At 47.9% G+C, this 14,506-nt stretch overlaps 1 protein-coding gene across 3 annotated transcripts in view; it reads left to right on the forward strand.

Moving 5' to 3' along the window:
* The first annotated feature begins 1,712 nt into the window (after positions 1–1,712).
* AUTS2 (activator of transcription and developmental regulator AUTS2) overlaps positions 1,713–14,506 on the forward strand; it is a 764,728-nt gene continuing 751,934 nt past the window's right edge. For all 3 annotated transcript variants that reach the window (XM_088177102.1, XM_014881474.2, XM_088177103.1), the window contains exon 1: positions 1,713–2,003. In XM_088177102.1, coding sequence (XP_088033228.1) covers positions 1,713–2,003 — 291 coding nt within the window. The remainder of the gene's footprint in view (positions 2,004–14,506) is intronic.

Consider the following 14,506-nt stretch of genomic DNA (forward strand, 5'->3'; position numbering starts at 1 on the left):
CGGAGCAGTGAGAGCGGTGTGCGGTGCGGTGTGAGGGCGGTGTGCGGGGCAATGTGAGGCGCGGTGTGAGAGCGGTGTGAGGAGCGGTGTGAGCGCGATGTGCGAGGCAGTGTGAGAGCAGTGCGAGGCGCGGTGTGCGAGGCGGTGTGAGGGCGGTGTGCGGAGCGATGTGAGGAGCAATGTGCAGGGCGGTGTGAGAGCGGTGTGAGGGGCAATGTGAGGGCAATGTGAGAGCAGTGTGAGGGCGCCGTGTGAGGCAGTGTGAGGGCACTGTGCGGGGCAGTGCGAGAGCGGTGTGCGGAGCGGTGTGAGGCGCAGTGTACCGGACGCTGTGAGGAGCGGTGTGCGGTGCAGCGTGAGGGCAGCGTGCGGAGCGGTGTGAGGGCGGTGTGAAGCGGGTGTCACAGCGCGTGCCGCCCGCCCCATCGCGCAGGCCCCCCGCGCATGCCCGAGACTTATTTCGCGCGGCGGGGGCGCCGCATTTCGCGCGCCGCCGGGCGGGGAGCGGGCGGGGCGGCGGTCACGTGAGCGGCGCGGGGCCGCGCGGCCGCTGGGGGCGACACCGCGACCGCCCCGCGCGGGGCTCGGCGGGCGCCCCCCGGCACCGGCACCGGCACCGCCCGGGCGGCACCGAGCCCGCCGCGCCGCGCCCGCTCCGCCGCGCCCCCGGGCACCAGCCGTGTTGTTGTGGTCGCCGCCGCTCCCGGGGGCCGCCTCCCCTCCGCTCGGATCTATTGTCACCACCACCAGCACCCCCCTCCTCGCCACAATTAATACGATGAATTTGCCATGATTGATCCGTATTAATAGCTGGGGTGGGTGGGCGTGTTTTGGGGCTCTTTTTCCTCCCCTTTTTTCTCTTTTTTCCTTTTTTTTCTTCTTTTTATTGTTTGGTTTTGTTTTTTTGGAGGGGCCGGGCTGGGATCTGATCTCCACTACCGAGTCCATCCCTGGTCGGTGCCTGAGAAAATTGCAAAATTGCATCTGGATGCATCGTTATTATTATTATTGTGTTTGATCCAGGGAGATAAAGGAGGAGGGGGAGAGGAGTGCGTGTTGGTGGGGAGGGGAAGGCTGCACCCTTCCCTGCACACACACACACACACACACACACACACACGCAGACAGAAAGGGAGTTCCGTACATCTACATTTATATTTTTTTTCCCCCCTGGAACTTCTTTTAGTTGGGGAGGAAAGAAGAAAGAAAATAAATTTTGTGCAAGGAAATACTCTCAGCTCCCTCCTTCCAGCGGGTCTCCTTTCTTTATTTTTTCCCCCCCTTCTTCTCAGCCTTTTTTCCTCTCTTTCGAAGATCCTCGCCCTCCCAGCCCCTTGATCAAAGCATTCCGCTATTCTGATTTATTGCCTGCTTGGTGAGGCTTTTTTTTTTTTTTCCTTTCTCTCCGTGTTTTTTTTTTTTTTTTTTTTTTTTTTTTTTTTTTTTTTTTTTTACAAAGGCGACCTGAGATCAGCCATTACTTTCCTTGGCTCGCTTATAGGAATCTCTTACATTTGGTGCTTGCTGCTGGTGGTGGTGGAACCGCACTCGGATTCTTTCATCCCCCCCACCCCCTTGCTGTCCTCTCCTCCCTCCCTTTCTCCTTCCCTCTCTCCCTCCCTCCCTCCCCCGTTATTCCGCCGGGGGAGCCGGATTTGTGGCTGCGGTGGGGCGGGGGGGGACGAGAGCGAGAGGGAGAGCCGGCGAGAGACATGGATGGCCCGGCGCGATGCAACGGGCTTCGGAAGAAGCGGCGATCGCGGTCCCAGCGCGACCGGGAGCGGCGAGCCAAAGGCGGGCGGCGCGGCTGTGCCGCCGGCGGGGCCGCCGGCCCCGGGGCCGCCGCGCTCTCCTCCTCGGGCTCGGAGAAGGAAGACAATGGGCCCCCGCCGCCGTCCCGGCCGCGGCCCCCCCGGAGGAAGCGGCGGGAGTCCTCCTCGGCCGAAGAGGACATTATCGACGGTTTCGCGATGTCCAGCTTCGTCACTTTCGAGGCGCTGGAGGTAGGAGCGGCGGCGCTTTGTGTGCGCCTCATTGTGTGGGGGCAGCGGCGGGGGAGCCCCCGCGGCGCCCCCCCCGCCCCCCCCCATCCCCGGACACCCCCTCCGCCCCTGACCCCGGTCCCCGGGCCGGCCCGCCGGGGGTGCCCGCGGGGGCGGTCCCGCCGCCCCCTCCCGGTCCCCGGGGTGCCCCGCTGCCCTCCCTTCTCCCTCCTGCCGCCGACACCTGCAGCCCGGCGCGCCGCTGCCGGCGGGCGGCGGGGCCGGGGCCATCCCCCCGCGCGGGGAGCGGGCAGTTGTGCGCGGTCCCCCGCCGCCGCTTCCCTTCCCTTCCCCTCCTCTCCCACGGATCAAACTTTTCTCGCGCCGCCGTGGCCCGGCGGGGCCGCCCACTCGTGTCCGCGGTGTGTGGGGGGGCCGCGCGTGTTTCTCGTGGCGCTGGCGGTGCTGCCGCGGGTGAGGTGCCCGGCCTGCCGCGCTCCCTGCCGGCGTGTCACGAGTGGGCCCCGCGGTGGGCGGCTCTCGCCATCCCCCGTGCGAGCCGAGGGGCTCCGGGAGCCCAGGCCGGGCCGGGCGCAGGGAGGCGAAGCCCCGCGGGGCTTCCCCGCCGTCTCTTCCCTCCGCCCGGCCCGGCCTCGGCTCTCCGTGTTCCCTCCGCCCGCCCACTCGCGACCGTGGAGCCGCTGTCAGCCCAGCCAGGGTCGTGGTGGTGATGCTGCCATGGAAGGGGACCTCCAGGCTGTGTGTTTGAAGGGCTTTGTTGTTTGCAAGTTCTGGTCAGGAGAAGTTTGCTGTGGTGAAATGCGGATTTATTTGGGTTCATGTGCACTGGAGTCACAACTGGAACGGTGATGAACTGTCAAAATAAATGTGGAGGTGAAGCTGATTGTTAAACAACAACAACAACAACAACAAAAATCTGCGTAGCTTTTAAGATGTTTGAATATTTAGCCAGGAATACTTAGTGGTATTTTCAGGGGTTTTTTTTTGTTTTATTTTGTTTCTTGATTTGTAGCCAGATTTTGTCCTTGGTTACACCTGTATCCATCCACACTGTGCCTCGGACAGAACTTACTCTGGTGTAATTAAGGGAGGATTTGTTCACTCCAACAAACCTGCACATGGTTGGTGTTAGGCTCATGTAAGCAATAAGGAACAAATGCTGAGGTAATGTCCAGACTCTGTTTATCCACCATTTCTCACCTGGTGAGCCCATCCACAAGTGCCCTGCTCAAACCAGAGAGACCAAAAGTGTGAATACATGTTTGTTGGCAGGAGAGAAATTTGTGTGCTTCTGTTTCAGACAAAATTCTGTTTTTCCTCAAACAAAGCCCTAGTTTGTGTCACTAAGCATTTTTATGGCAATAAGGACTTGAGAATTTGGCTGTAGTCCTTTTTGGAGAGGAAGTGAAGAGCAAGTTTAGAACTTGGTAGGGCATTTTAGAAAATGTCTTTTTTCTGTTTCACCTCTCATTTGTTTATTTTCAACTTGAAAATAATTGCTGTGCTCTCTTTGCCAAGCCAAGCATGGCTACTACTTGCATCCTCTCGTAATCCTGTATCACTGAAAAGGAGCACAGATACATTACCCAGTTCTGCCAGCTAATATCACGTTCAGATAAAACAATAGCTTGCACACTGAGACTTGACATACTTTTAATGTTCATGTGATAGGTGGCACGTTTTGACCTAACGATTTCATGCTGCGTTAAGAAATAATGTCACAAAACTGTTGTTAGGTGCTTTTTCCTGCAGCTCCGCGTGTGCGTTGAGAAACTTGTTTCTGAAGATCAGAGGGAGATGAAGGTGTCTAAGGCACAAGCCCAGTGTGGCAGGAATTGCTCTGTGTGTTGCATGCAGCAGCCTGGAGTTTTTATTGTAATTGTGCTGTTGGTGAGGAGGTTGTGGGTGGCTGGTGGAGCGAGATACCTCAGCCTTGGTGAGATGTTTAGGTGTTAGTGTGTTTGAGTTGAGTCAAGAAGCTTTGGGGGCTGTGGAGAGGTGTCCTGGTGTTCATACACCTCATGCTGTGGGTCTGCCCCCGGCTCGTTGGAGGCCATGGAGATTTTCCCCAGGTTCTAAAGACACTCGTGCCCAGAATGTAGACAAGACTTTCCGAGCCCATGCCTTTTGCTTGAACTTCAGCCTTTCCTCGGGCTGAGCACAGCTGGAAAGGTGCAGAGACAGTGTTTTGTCTGCTTGGTGTGAAAAACTGCGAGAGGGAAAGTGCAGAACATTTCACCCACTGGAGGATCTGAGGCCACGGTTCAGAAGAGGGGACACAGGTGGATGGTGGCTCATGCAGGAGGGGACAGCCACCATGGAGGGACAAGGCTGAGCTCTCTGCTCCTGGGGACATCCTTGCAGCTCCAGGGGAGTGGGTTGTCTATGTGTGAGGTGTCACCCTAGCACCTTCTTATGTATCAAGTTGCAAGAAAAGGAGCAAGAACTTCCACACAGCTTGATTTCACCTGTCTTTCACTAAATGCTTTTGCTTGTTGTTGGGGTGACTGAAAAAGCCCAGCCTGTGCAAAAATACCAGGTTGTGTGAAGCTTGTTGATGGCAAAAGGACACAGGTGCTGCACAAGAACACAGATCCCATGCCACTATAATGTCAGCAGGAGTCATCCGGTCTGTTGTGGTCATGTTGATAAAAGTTCCCATCCCTTGAATCAAAACTTTAACCAGCTCCCACTCTGGGAACTGCTTTTCTGTCTGGGTGTCAGTAGCCTTCTCATACTTCTCAAGTGTAAATTGTTTGGTGTTGAAATAGAGGCCATCTGCTTCTGGTTATCTGTCTGCATTTATGGCACCCCATACCTTCATGTCTCTAATGTTTGTGTGGGGAATACACAGGAAGAGGGAGTTAAATGAAGACAGTGGGATCTCACTGTGGATTTTTTCCTTCTTGGAGTGACAGTTCAGCAGTTCCAGTGTCATTGCAAATGTGGCTGGATTGATCCTCGTCTGGCCTTGCAAGACTTCAATATAGCTATGTGCAATATGGACCTGTCTCCTACACTGGGGAACATTTTGGAGCCTTGACCTTCAGAAACCAGCCCTTAATCTGTAGTAAAGCAGCTGAGATGTGGTCCTACAATTTAATCTGATTCACCAGATTCTTCCTCTGGCCTTGCTGGGAGTGACAGCAGCAAGCTCTGTGGTTCACTCCAGAGCAGTTCCTCACACGTTGTTGCCCTGACCTCCCCAAATGTCCCAGCCTGGAAAAGCAGGAAGGCACGGACACTTTGTGTTAGTGTGACTGGTGGCTTGTCCAGCTGAGTGCTTTTCCCAGCTTGGAGGAGCCTGTGCTGTCCTGCTGGGTGCAATAATAACATGACGTTCTCCAAACCCAGGTGAGCATTTTAGACACCAGTTTGACAGGGAAAGGTCATTTCTCAGAATGTGATAAATCAATCCCTTGGAGTGACTTTCTCCATGATGTGCTCTGGCAGTGCTGGCAAGGAGGCTTCTGCAGAGCTCTCTGCTGAGGTGAGATTTCAGGACGATGTTTGCCTCCCTCCTACCCCCTGGTGCAGAGGTGTTCAGGCAGGGGACTGATGTGACATGGCTTTTGACGTGCTGTGGTGAAGATGGTTTGCTGTGATGAGAAAGGAAATCTGACCTGAATGTTAAGATGGCTTGAAGCCTGGGAAGTACTTTATGTTTCCTGAGTCAGCTCTGACCATCCCTATGGAGTAAGCAGTTGGTTTCAGGTTTTCTGAACACTGAGTAAGGTAATGAGTTTTTTCTGCGGATGTTTGTTTAGCTTCAACTCAGGCAGCTCATCTGTCAAGCCTGAAATGGGACACAGATATTTATAAAGCACAGATAGAAGTGGGGTGGGAAGCGGGGGACTTGCATTTAAATGGGGATTCTTGTTTCATAAAACTGTCACAATTTCTCACTGTGCATTTGCTGAGCTAATTTCTGTTCAGCACACAGGCATTAGTCTGTTTTGAGACCATACTAAATTATCGTCAGGTAAAGCCCAATATAATTAATTACGAATGAGAAATGCTGACAAATATTTGTCAAGGAGCTGTTTAATGAGCTTCAAATTCTGTGTCAGATGATTCCATCCACCTAGTGTAAATGATTTCTAAGCAATTGTTCCACGGTGTTTGTGTGGTTTAGGCAGATGTTAGCTGTAGCACTTTTACAAGTTGCACAGATAGTATGAGACTAGATGGAGTAAAGCTTAACAGCTAATCTGGGCTTTAAAATAGAGACACTACAGAAACAAAATGTGCAAATAGCAGGAAGGTTTTGAAGATCCTGTAGTCTCAGTTGTGTGTCTGTGTGCACTGACAGTGTGGCTCTGTGTATGCATCTGAATGCAGGAATTTGCTTTAATAACTGGTGTGTGATGCTCATCTCTAGGCATGGCCCACTGAAAATAGAAATAACTTGGCTGTGTGACAGCAGAAGTTTTGAGCTGGACACCAGAATGGCTGGCTTGCTATGTGCTTTTCCTCCCCAAATCATTCTCTTCTCACCAATCTTCTGGCTGGCCTGATTAGCCTGTTTGCTTAAATTCTTTGAGATTTCAAGCAAGTTTGTTCTGTCTTGTCTCTATCCCTTCATATTTCAAAAGGAATTTGATCTTCCTGCCTTGCCACAGCAGCATCATAACATCAGGTGTTTATTTAGTGCTGTCAGCAAATCTTGGTGGCCCTTCTTGTGTTTATTGACTGCTTAGATGCTTAGGTGTTTGTCTCAGTCTCTGTTTGCACATGCAAGTCTGCAGATTTAGACCAGCAGAGAAGAGAAGGGAGTAACTAAATGGAGATATCTGGGGATGAGGAGAGGTATTAAGCTTGTGTGACACTGGGATATCATAAAAAGCAATGCATTTATTATTTTCACTGTGTATTTAGAGGAAACAGTAAACTGACCTGAGATTAAATTTCGAGATAACCATGACAGAGCAGCTGACATTCTCGATGAAAACCTCAGTGACCAGACCTGAAAATACAGCAACTCAAATGGAAAGTGGGACTGAAAACAGCGGGATGCATATTCCACAAAAAGAATGTCTAGGGTGACGTTTGAAACATATGTTGCTATCATTTGGGTACCTGGATACTTTAAAAATACTTTAAAATTGTATTGAAAAGCCTGGTACATTTCTGGGGGGTGAGGCACTCCTGGATCCATGTGATTTCAGTAGCTGCTGGAGAGGTGAAGCTGTCTCTTCAGACAGATAATGACCAAGGATTGAGATTGTTGCATAACTATTCTTTTAAGCTCCTGAAGGTAACCATGTCATGAAAGTGGGGATTTTTGCCATTCCCATATGTGGTAGTAGGAGGCACAATAGCCTTGAGTTGAAGTAGGAAGAGTTTAAACTATAAGGACAAGTTCTTTTAGATGAATGTGATTCAATTAATCTCCACTAGCACTGCTCTTTAAGATTAGCATTAATAAGAAATATGCCACACATCAAAAGACAAAAGACACTCTTATCCTCTCTTACCTTGGCATCTTTTTTTCCCTTCTATTTGGGGGAGTAAGTAAGCTCTTTCTGATTAAATATCTGAGGCCTTTGCTGGCATTGAAGGAATGTAAAATCCAGGGTAGTGGTGGAGTCACCATAACTGGAGAGAGTTAAAAGAAGTGTAGATGTGGCACTTGGACACATGGTTAGCAGTGGGGCTGGCTGTGCTGATGGTTAATGGTTGGACTCTCTGATCTTAGAGGCCTTTTCCAGCCTAAACAGTTATATGATTCTGTGCTTTATAAAATAAGGGTAAAGGATCAGGAACTTGGAAGGAAAATGATCGTTAGGGAAAGGCATCAAGGATCTGAGTAATTGAAAGATTGACTTACAACACTGAGATCAATAGAGAAATAGCAGGGGCTGTATGGGAGCACAGAGAACTAGAGGGGAGGATGTTGTTTCCAAAAGTGGAAGTTTCAGGAAAGATCCATTGCTGTGTATGAAAATGCTCCTTGGTGAGAGCCCTGCTGTCAGTACCAAGGGGAGACAACCAAATGTGTCCCTACTCAAGGATTCATTAATGCTGGTAACTTTAGCTGGGAAGAAAGCAGAAAGATTCCTCTCTCACTGAAGATGATCCCTTCTTTCCCCCAGCTCTGCTACTATTGTTTTTTTGAGGTTTTTTTTGAACACCTATCGGTTTGACTGGGACACCCTACCACATTACACTCGGGGTCTGACCTGCAGCCTTGTAATTATCTGCAGCTAAATTAGAAGCTTAATCTTTGTTCTGAGCAACAATAAGTTGAGTCAGATAGGTTTTAAAAATAGCCCAAGCTCAAGTTTAGTGAAGTCTCAAATGCAATTAATAAAAAGGTAATGGAGTTAGGAAGTTGCAGGGTGAAATGTGGAAATGTTTAACTCTTAAGTTTTCTTGCACTTGAACTGCAGTGTTGCCTTGGTTCTGCAAGAGGAAATTGCTTCCAACATTTCTCTGTCTTTTTGTACATCATCCTTATAATTTATCAGTTCAGTGTCTTGTGTTCTTGTTGGGGTTTGGCTCTGTATGTGCCACAAATTACCAGCTGCGTGCATTTTTTATATAGTCAGTTTGTTGTTGTTTTGACTCGATGCCAAGCCATGGTGAAGACCACTTCAGAACATCATAGTCCTCTAAACTCCTTTGTTGTAAAATGAATATGAAAATCCACTTTGTAAGTAATGAGGAATCGCTAATGCAGGTAGGGATTTGTTTTGCTGTAACAGCAGAACGTGCAGTGGCAATTTGTCAGATCCCCAGCTCAGCTCTGCTGTGCTATTTGCCTTTAAATAGTGTGTTACCTTAATGTCTTGAGATTTTTCTCCTTGTATCTTGGCAACACTGCTGCTGAAGTTCACACACTCATGTGGTGGAGAGAGAAGGTTTTAGCCAAAGGGTTATATCTTCAGCCTAAATACTATAGGCAGGAGTTTTGGTTCTGTCATCCTCTGTGCTGTAGTGGTGGAATAAGTCAGCAAAAGAGCTGGATTATCCCTTGGCCCTGCACACACTAATCTGTTTGTGAGGCTCCACTCATGAGGTTTAATTTGATCATGGTGCATGTGCTCCGTGTGGATTTACCTGGTATTTGGTGTGCATCTCAGTCCTGCTGTTTTTAAAATGTCCTGAGACAAAGGCATGGGAGATGTGCAGAGGTGTGCTGGTATCTGATGTGCCCAAGTTCCTGGCTGGCTGAACTTCTGATTGTGTAATGCTGGCTGATGCACATATTACTGATGTGATTAATATACCAGCTCCACATAGGAATAGTTACTCAGAGCCATGCAGGAGTTCAGCTCGGTGTTCTTCCCAGGAATGGCCACCCTTTAATCTGTCTCACATGTGTTTGCCAGCTTCCTAAAGTGGAAGTTTCTTCTCCTCTTCAATTAGTGCTCTTAAAAATTGTCTCTTTTCATACTTTTATTTGGTACCAAAGGAGACTTAATGGTTTGAGAATAAAACTACTGTCAACCTATCCTCTCCATCCAGCCGTGAGACTGGACTTGTCCTTTGTTGGATGAGGTCATGAAAAGAGGCAAACATTTTCAGGGAAGAGCCTTGTGCTGAGCATCATTTGTGTGAAGTCACCTGGAGCAGGTTTGTGGATGGTGCAGGATGACAGTGAACACCAGAAGGTTAGATAAACATTGGGGTGGCTGAAATTCTGAAGAGGTACTTGTGTGTTGTGGAGTAATGCTAACAGTTGTATCAGACTTTAGAATACGTTTTACACTCCCATGAAATTAAGTAGTGGTCAGATCCAGACCAAATTCATGAAAGGTTGTGAGAAGCTGTGTTCTGTCACAGGCTGACTGTGAGAGGAGCAGTATTTTGGAGGAGAGTGTGTAACAGTGATAATACCTGGTGCACATACCTGCTTCCCTGTCACTGAAATCCAGAGCCACTGTTGCCTGTTTCCCTGGGTGCAGGTGTGGGTTACCATGTCCCAGGGGACCCATCCTTGGGGACCCTCTTGCAGGTTGCTCTAGAGTGTCCTACAGCTTCTCCTAACTCACCCTCCTGGTGTAGTAAAGGCATTTTAATTCCTTTGCCTCTGAAGTGGAACCAGTGAGACAGAAATTGTCGCCACCGACTTCTCCAGGACCACACTTGGGTGGCTCTTGGGAACAGGAAAGCAGGGTTCACAACCTGTGTGGTGAAACTTATCCCTCCTGGCAAATTCTGACAGCCCATGTTTTGTTGTTTGCACACCATTTCCTATTTCTGAGACTGAGATGAGTTACAAACATGGTGATAATTGTTCTTGGCACTGATTTTTGTTTATTTTCTCTCTGGAAGTCCTAAGTGACCTGAGACCTTTCAGTCTGAGAATCTGCTTAATTTCTTTTTTGTTTCTGTTTTTTTGGGTTTTTTTGGGTTTTTTTTGAGACATCTACTTCTGCAGAAGGTGGAATAGAGGTTATGAAGGACCTGGCTCCTTGCTTACATGGATGCTGGGAATGGTAGAGAGGCAGCCAAAGGACCTGACTTGTTACCAGGAATGGGGCTTTGTTCTTCCCCTGGCTCCTGATGACTTCTGTCACCTTGCACATCAGGTGCTTAGCACCCCGTGCCTCCAGAGGGTACCATGTGTGTCTTCCAAGGGTCCTCCAGAAACTGGGATCTGTTGCCCAGCTTCCAGAATGCCCAGGGGAAGGAGCTGCAGTTGCCAGGGCTGGGTAACACACGCTCTCCAGCTTGCCCCAGATGGTGTGGAATGGCTGGCATGGTGTGACATCCATCAGAGAGGACAATGATGGAGGGCTGAGAGTGAAAGTGGTTCTGACCTCCAAGGGGTCTGTGTGCTAAGAAGGCAAAGGAAGAAGTGCTGCTGTTGGGGACGATTTATTTTGTGACTGTTGGTGTCGTGGGGTTTAATGCATGTCAAGGGCGCTTCGACCTTTGAATAGAATCTTCTGGTGTGAATTTGTGTCTTTTCTCCTCTCTTTTCTCCCCTTAAAGAAAATTCAAAATAAATACTGAAAATCAAAACCATCTGTTTTGAGAGGACCAAATTGCCTCTCTTAATTTTATGGGATTTGGATATTACTGAACGATTAGAAGTCCTACTAATTTTTACTGTCTGGCTATTGTGCTCATAGGCAGTGACTCTGCTAGCATTAGTCATTTTAACTATGGAAAAAAAATAATAAAAATGCAATTAATGTGGCTCAACAGCTGAGTCTGCTGGACTTTAAAAAAAAGGAGGGAAAAAAGTAAATTTTAATGAGTTCTGGGATAATAAAGATACATCTGGTGGATGGATTAGCCAAGTTTTCAACCACAGAATGTGTATTGAAAAACTCAGTGAATTATGTCGCTGCAAAAGTGGATCTTTGCATGTTTATAAGGCCTCAGTGCAATCTCCTTCTATTTGCCTAATAACAAACAGACATCTCACAGAGGCGTAGCCCAGGACACACATGGGCTGAAACAGCTCCCTGAGCTGAGAGTATTTGTATTGGGATGCTGCTACTAGTAAATATTAGAGAATCCATTCAGTGTAGGGGGGAAAATATTTTGGTATTGGATGAAAGAAAAGAGAAGGAAGGGAATGGAGTGGGGTAGAGAGGAGAGGGAGAACTGCAATTTTAAATGAACACGATGTGTGGGCTAAGATATTGTGCCTCCACTGCTGAACCAGAAAATTTATAACAACTGTTTGTCATGTGTATGTATTTATAGCCATTCACATAATGAAGAAGTTTCATGAGGTTGTAATAACATATCAAGATGGATGTAATTAAAACAGAAGCAAATTGACACCTCTAGATTAAAGGCAAACTCTAAACTAATACACCTGTACACTGTCACTTATGTATTAGTTGTCTGGGGCAGTCTGCCAGATATGCAAATAAAGACATTGGCAAATTTCCTTGGATGTGAGGTTATGAAAATCCCAACTATTTAATCATTTACCTAGCCCTGCTCAGGTTTGTAGCAAGGGTAGAATTTAATAATTTGGTGTCCCCATGCTTTGTGATGGGCAGAGGGGTAAGGAGCAAGGAGAAATACAGCTCAAGGGGCTGCTGGGCAATAATGTTCTTTACAGTGGGACCCTCCCTTAGCAAAGAGGTGTCAGCTGCTCCATTTCAGATCTGCCCTGACTCTTGAGGCTCCCGAGCACTGAAGAGTCCTTGACATTGACACTCTGTAGCTTTTGAGCACAGTTCAAGGCTTTTGAAAACTGCCCTGTAACAACAGGCTTTGGTTCTGTCATGCTGCAGGTGCAAACTTCTAAAATTAAACTTTTGCAGCAATTCAGATCTGATGGAAATACTAAGTCTGTGAAATGGCTATAAAGTTGCCTAGGAATTTTACCTAAGAGTATTTTTGAACTTGTTTCAATTTGCAGAAGCCTGAAACGTTTCCAGTGGAGTTGTGGACATCCATTTCAGCCTGTGGTCAATAGATCTGCTCTCTTAATTAACGCTCAGTCTGCAAACTGCTGATGTCAAACAGGCTGGTGGTGTGGAGAGGAAGGGAATTATTTGCCTTGTTAGTTCCAGGGCTGTGAATGGAAACGCCACTTTTGCTTTTGGGTAATTTGCACCCCAGATAACCTGCATTCCCTTAAGGGGCCTGGGGACAGAAAGAAGCCTTGGTGTGGCTTGTGAGTGAGCCCGTGGCTGGTGATGAGTGAGGGTCTTCTGTTAAAACCCTGATGTCTGTGCCTCCAGCTCCTCCTCCCCGAGTGGGAAAAGCGTTACCTTTTGTGGATTCCTCGGATGGTTGCTTGGGTATGTAAAACTAGTTATCAGCATGTTGATACTATGGGAGCTCAATGAAGCCTGAAATTCTTGAACTGAGTTTTGAATTCAGGCTTGAAGTTTTCTGTCCCAGCTGGGGATGAACCACAAGAAAAGCCTGCTATGGGCTGGAGCTCTGCAGACTGGGGGCTGCAAATGCACCAATTTCCTGGGAGCTGATGGCATAAAAACTCCAATTGGCATCTTTTGTTAGACTTCTTCTGAATTAAAGAGACTCCTTTTTCACTACATCTGGACATTAAGGATCACTCATACGAGGTACATAGGTACATGGCTTCAAAGTGGTTTCAAATTGTAGGATTTTTTGTCTTCAATATTTCAACAACTTTTCTTCCACCTTTAATCTTTTATGAGCAGAAGCTTCAAAAGATAATTAGTAAAACATGCTTTTATCTGCATTTATCTTGAAACATGATTAATTTTTTAACTGCAATTATAGCAATCATTTCAAGTTTACTCTATATTAATGAGTAAAGGATTTTTTTGAGAGAGCATGAGCCTAAATATGGCTATATTGGCTGAGTTGAAAGGTGCATTTATGAGTGTGCTTTTGTTTTTATTGCTAGGGATTGAATTTCCAGTTCCAGGAAGTAATATTTCACATGGATTAAAGTCTTTGAAATGCTTTTGCCCAGATTCACTAGATCATTTTGAGAAGCTGACAGTGACAAGAACTGGATCATGCACTTTGCAGGACCTGGCTACTGAATACAGTACAGTACAGAACAGTTCCATGTTTCCCTTGTGTTGGTTACTTTTTGCTCCATGCTGAGCATGTGTTCCTTTGCTTGTTGCCCTTGGCATTGAAATGTAAGATATTTGATGCAGACAGTTTGTTGTTAATGAATTAGCAATGAACTTGTAAGTTTGCACCTTTACATTCCTGTCTTTGTTATAGGCAGCTTAAGGCATTTTTTATTACTAATTCACTTCTGGGAGAAAGATGTTCGTGTCTGTTCCTGTCTTTATTGCTGCTACTAATAAATGCAGGACAGTCCAAGTGGTGTCCTGCAGCCTGGATCCTGTGTGTATGGCCAGTGTGTGGCCACAGAGCCCCTACAAAACTGTGACACTGGCACAGAGATATCCCAAAACAGGTACCCATTGCAAAGCCTTCAAAAGCAATGAACCACTGCAGAAGACTACTAGAAAGAAGCACAATTAAACCCCCTTTTCACCAGAGTACAGCTTTTGCATAATTTTGCCCTGTCAAGGCTGCTCTCAGCCCTGGCTCCTGCTCCTCCATCACCATGAGGGTGAGATGTTGGGCTGGAGCTGCAGTTTCACAGCCCTGGGGCTGCTGGAGGTGATGCTGGGGTGGTGGCATGGCCCCAGCGACCACAGCAGAGCTCAGGCAGCAAGGTACACACAGCAGGCTCTGAAACTGCTGGCACAGGGTAAGGACAAGAGTTTATCGTGGGGTTTTTTTGGTTGTTTTTTTTTTTTCCTTGTTTCCCTTTGTTTAGGCCCTGGTCCTGCATGTCAGAGAGGATTTGGAGTAAGCGTGCACAGCCTTGGTTCATATCTGATTTTAGCTTCTAAGCTGGGATTGCAGCTCCCTGCCCTGTGGTCCCTGGGGGGTGGATGTGTCGGTGACTGCAGCAGTGAATTGGGCAGCTGCATAGGAGAGCACACGGGTGTATAATCAGATTTCTGATAAACCCAGGTCTCTAAGTCCCTTGAATGGGCAGCTTTGCTGTGAATGGCCTCGTGAGGTCTGCTGTGGCTGCTCTCTTTGTTTGGTACTCTGAC

Source organism: Sturnus vulgaris, chromosome 21 (genome assembly GCF_052056855.1).
Source record: "Sturnus vulgaris isolate bStuVul1 chromosome 21, bStuVul1.hap1, whole genome shotgun sequence".
In the NCBI taxonomy this organism is placed as follows: domain Eukaryota; kingdom Metazoa; phylum Chordata; class Aves; order Passeriformes; family Sturnidae; genus Sturnus; species Sturnus vulgaris.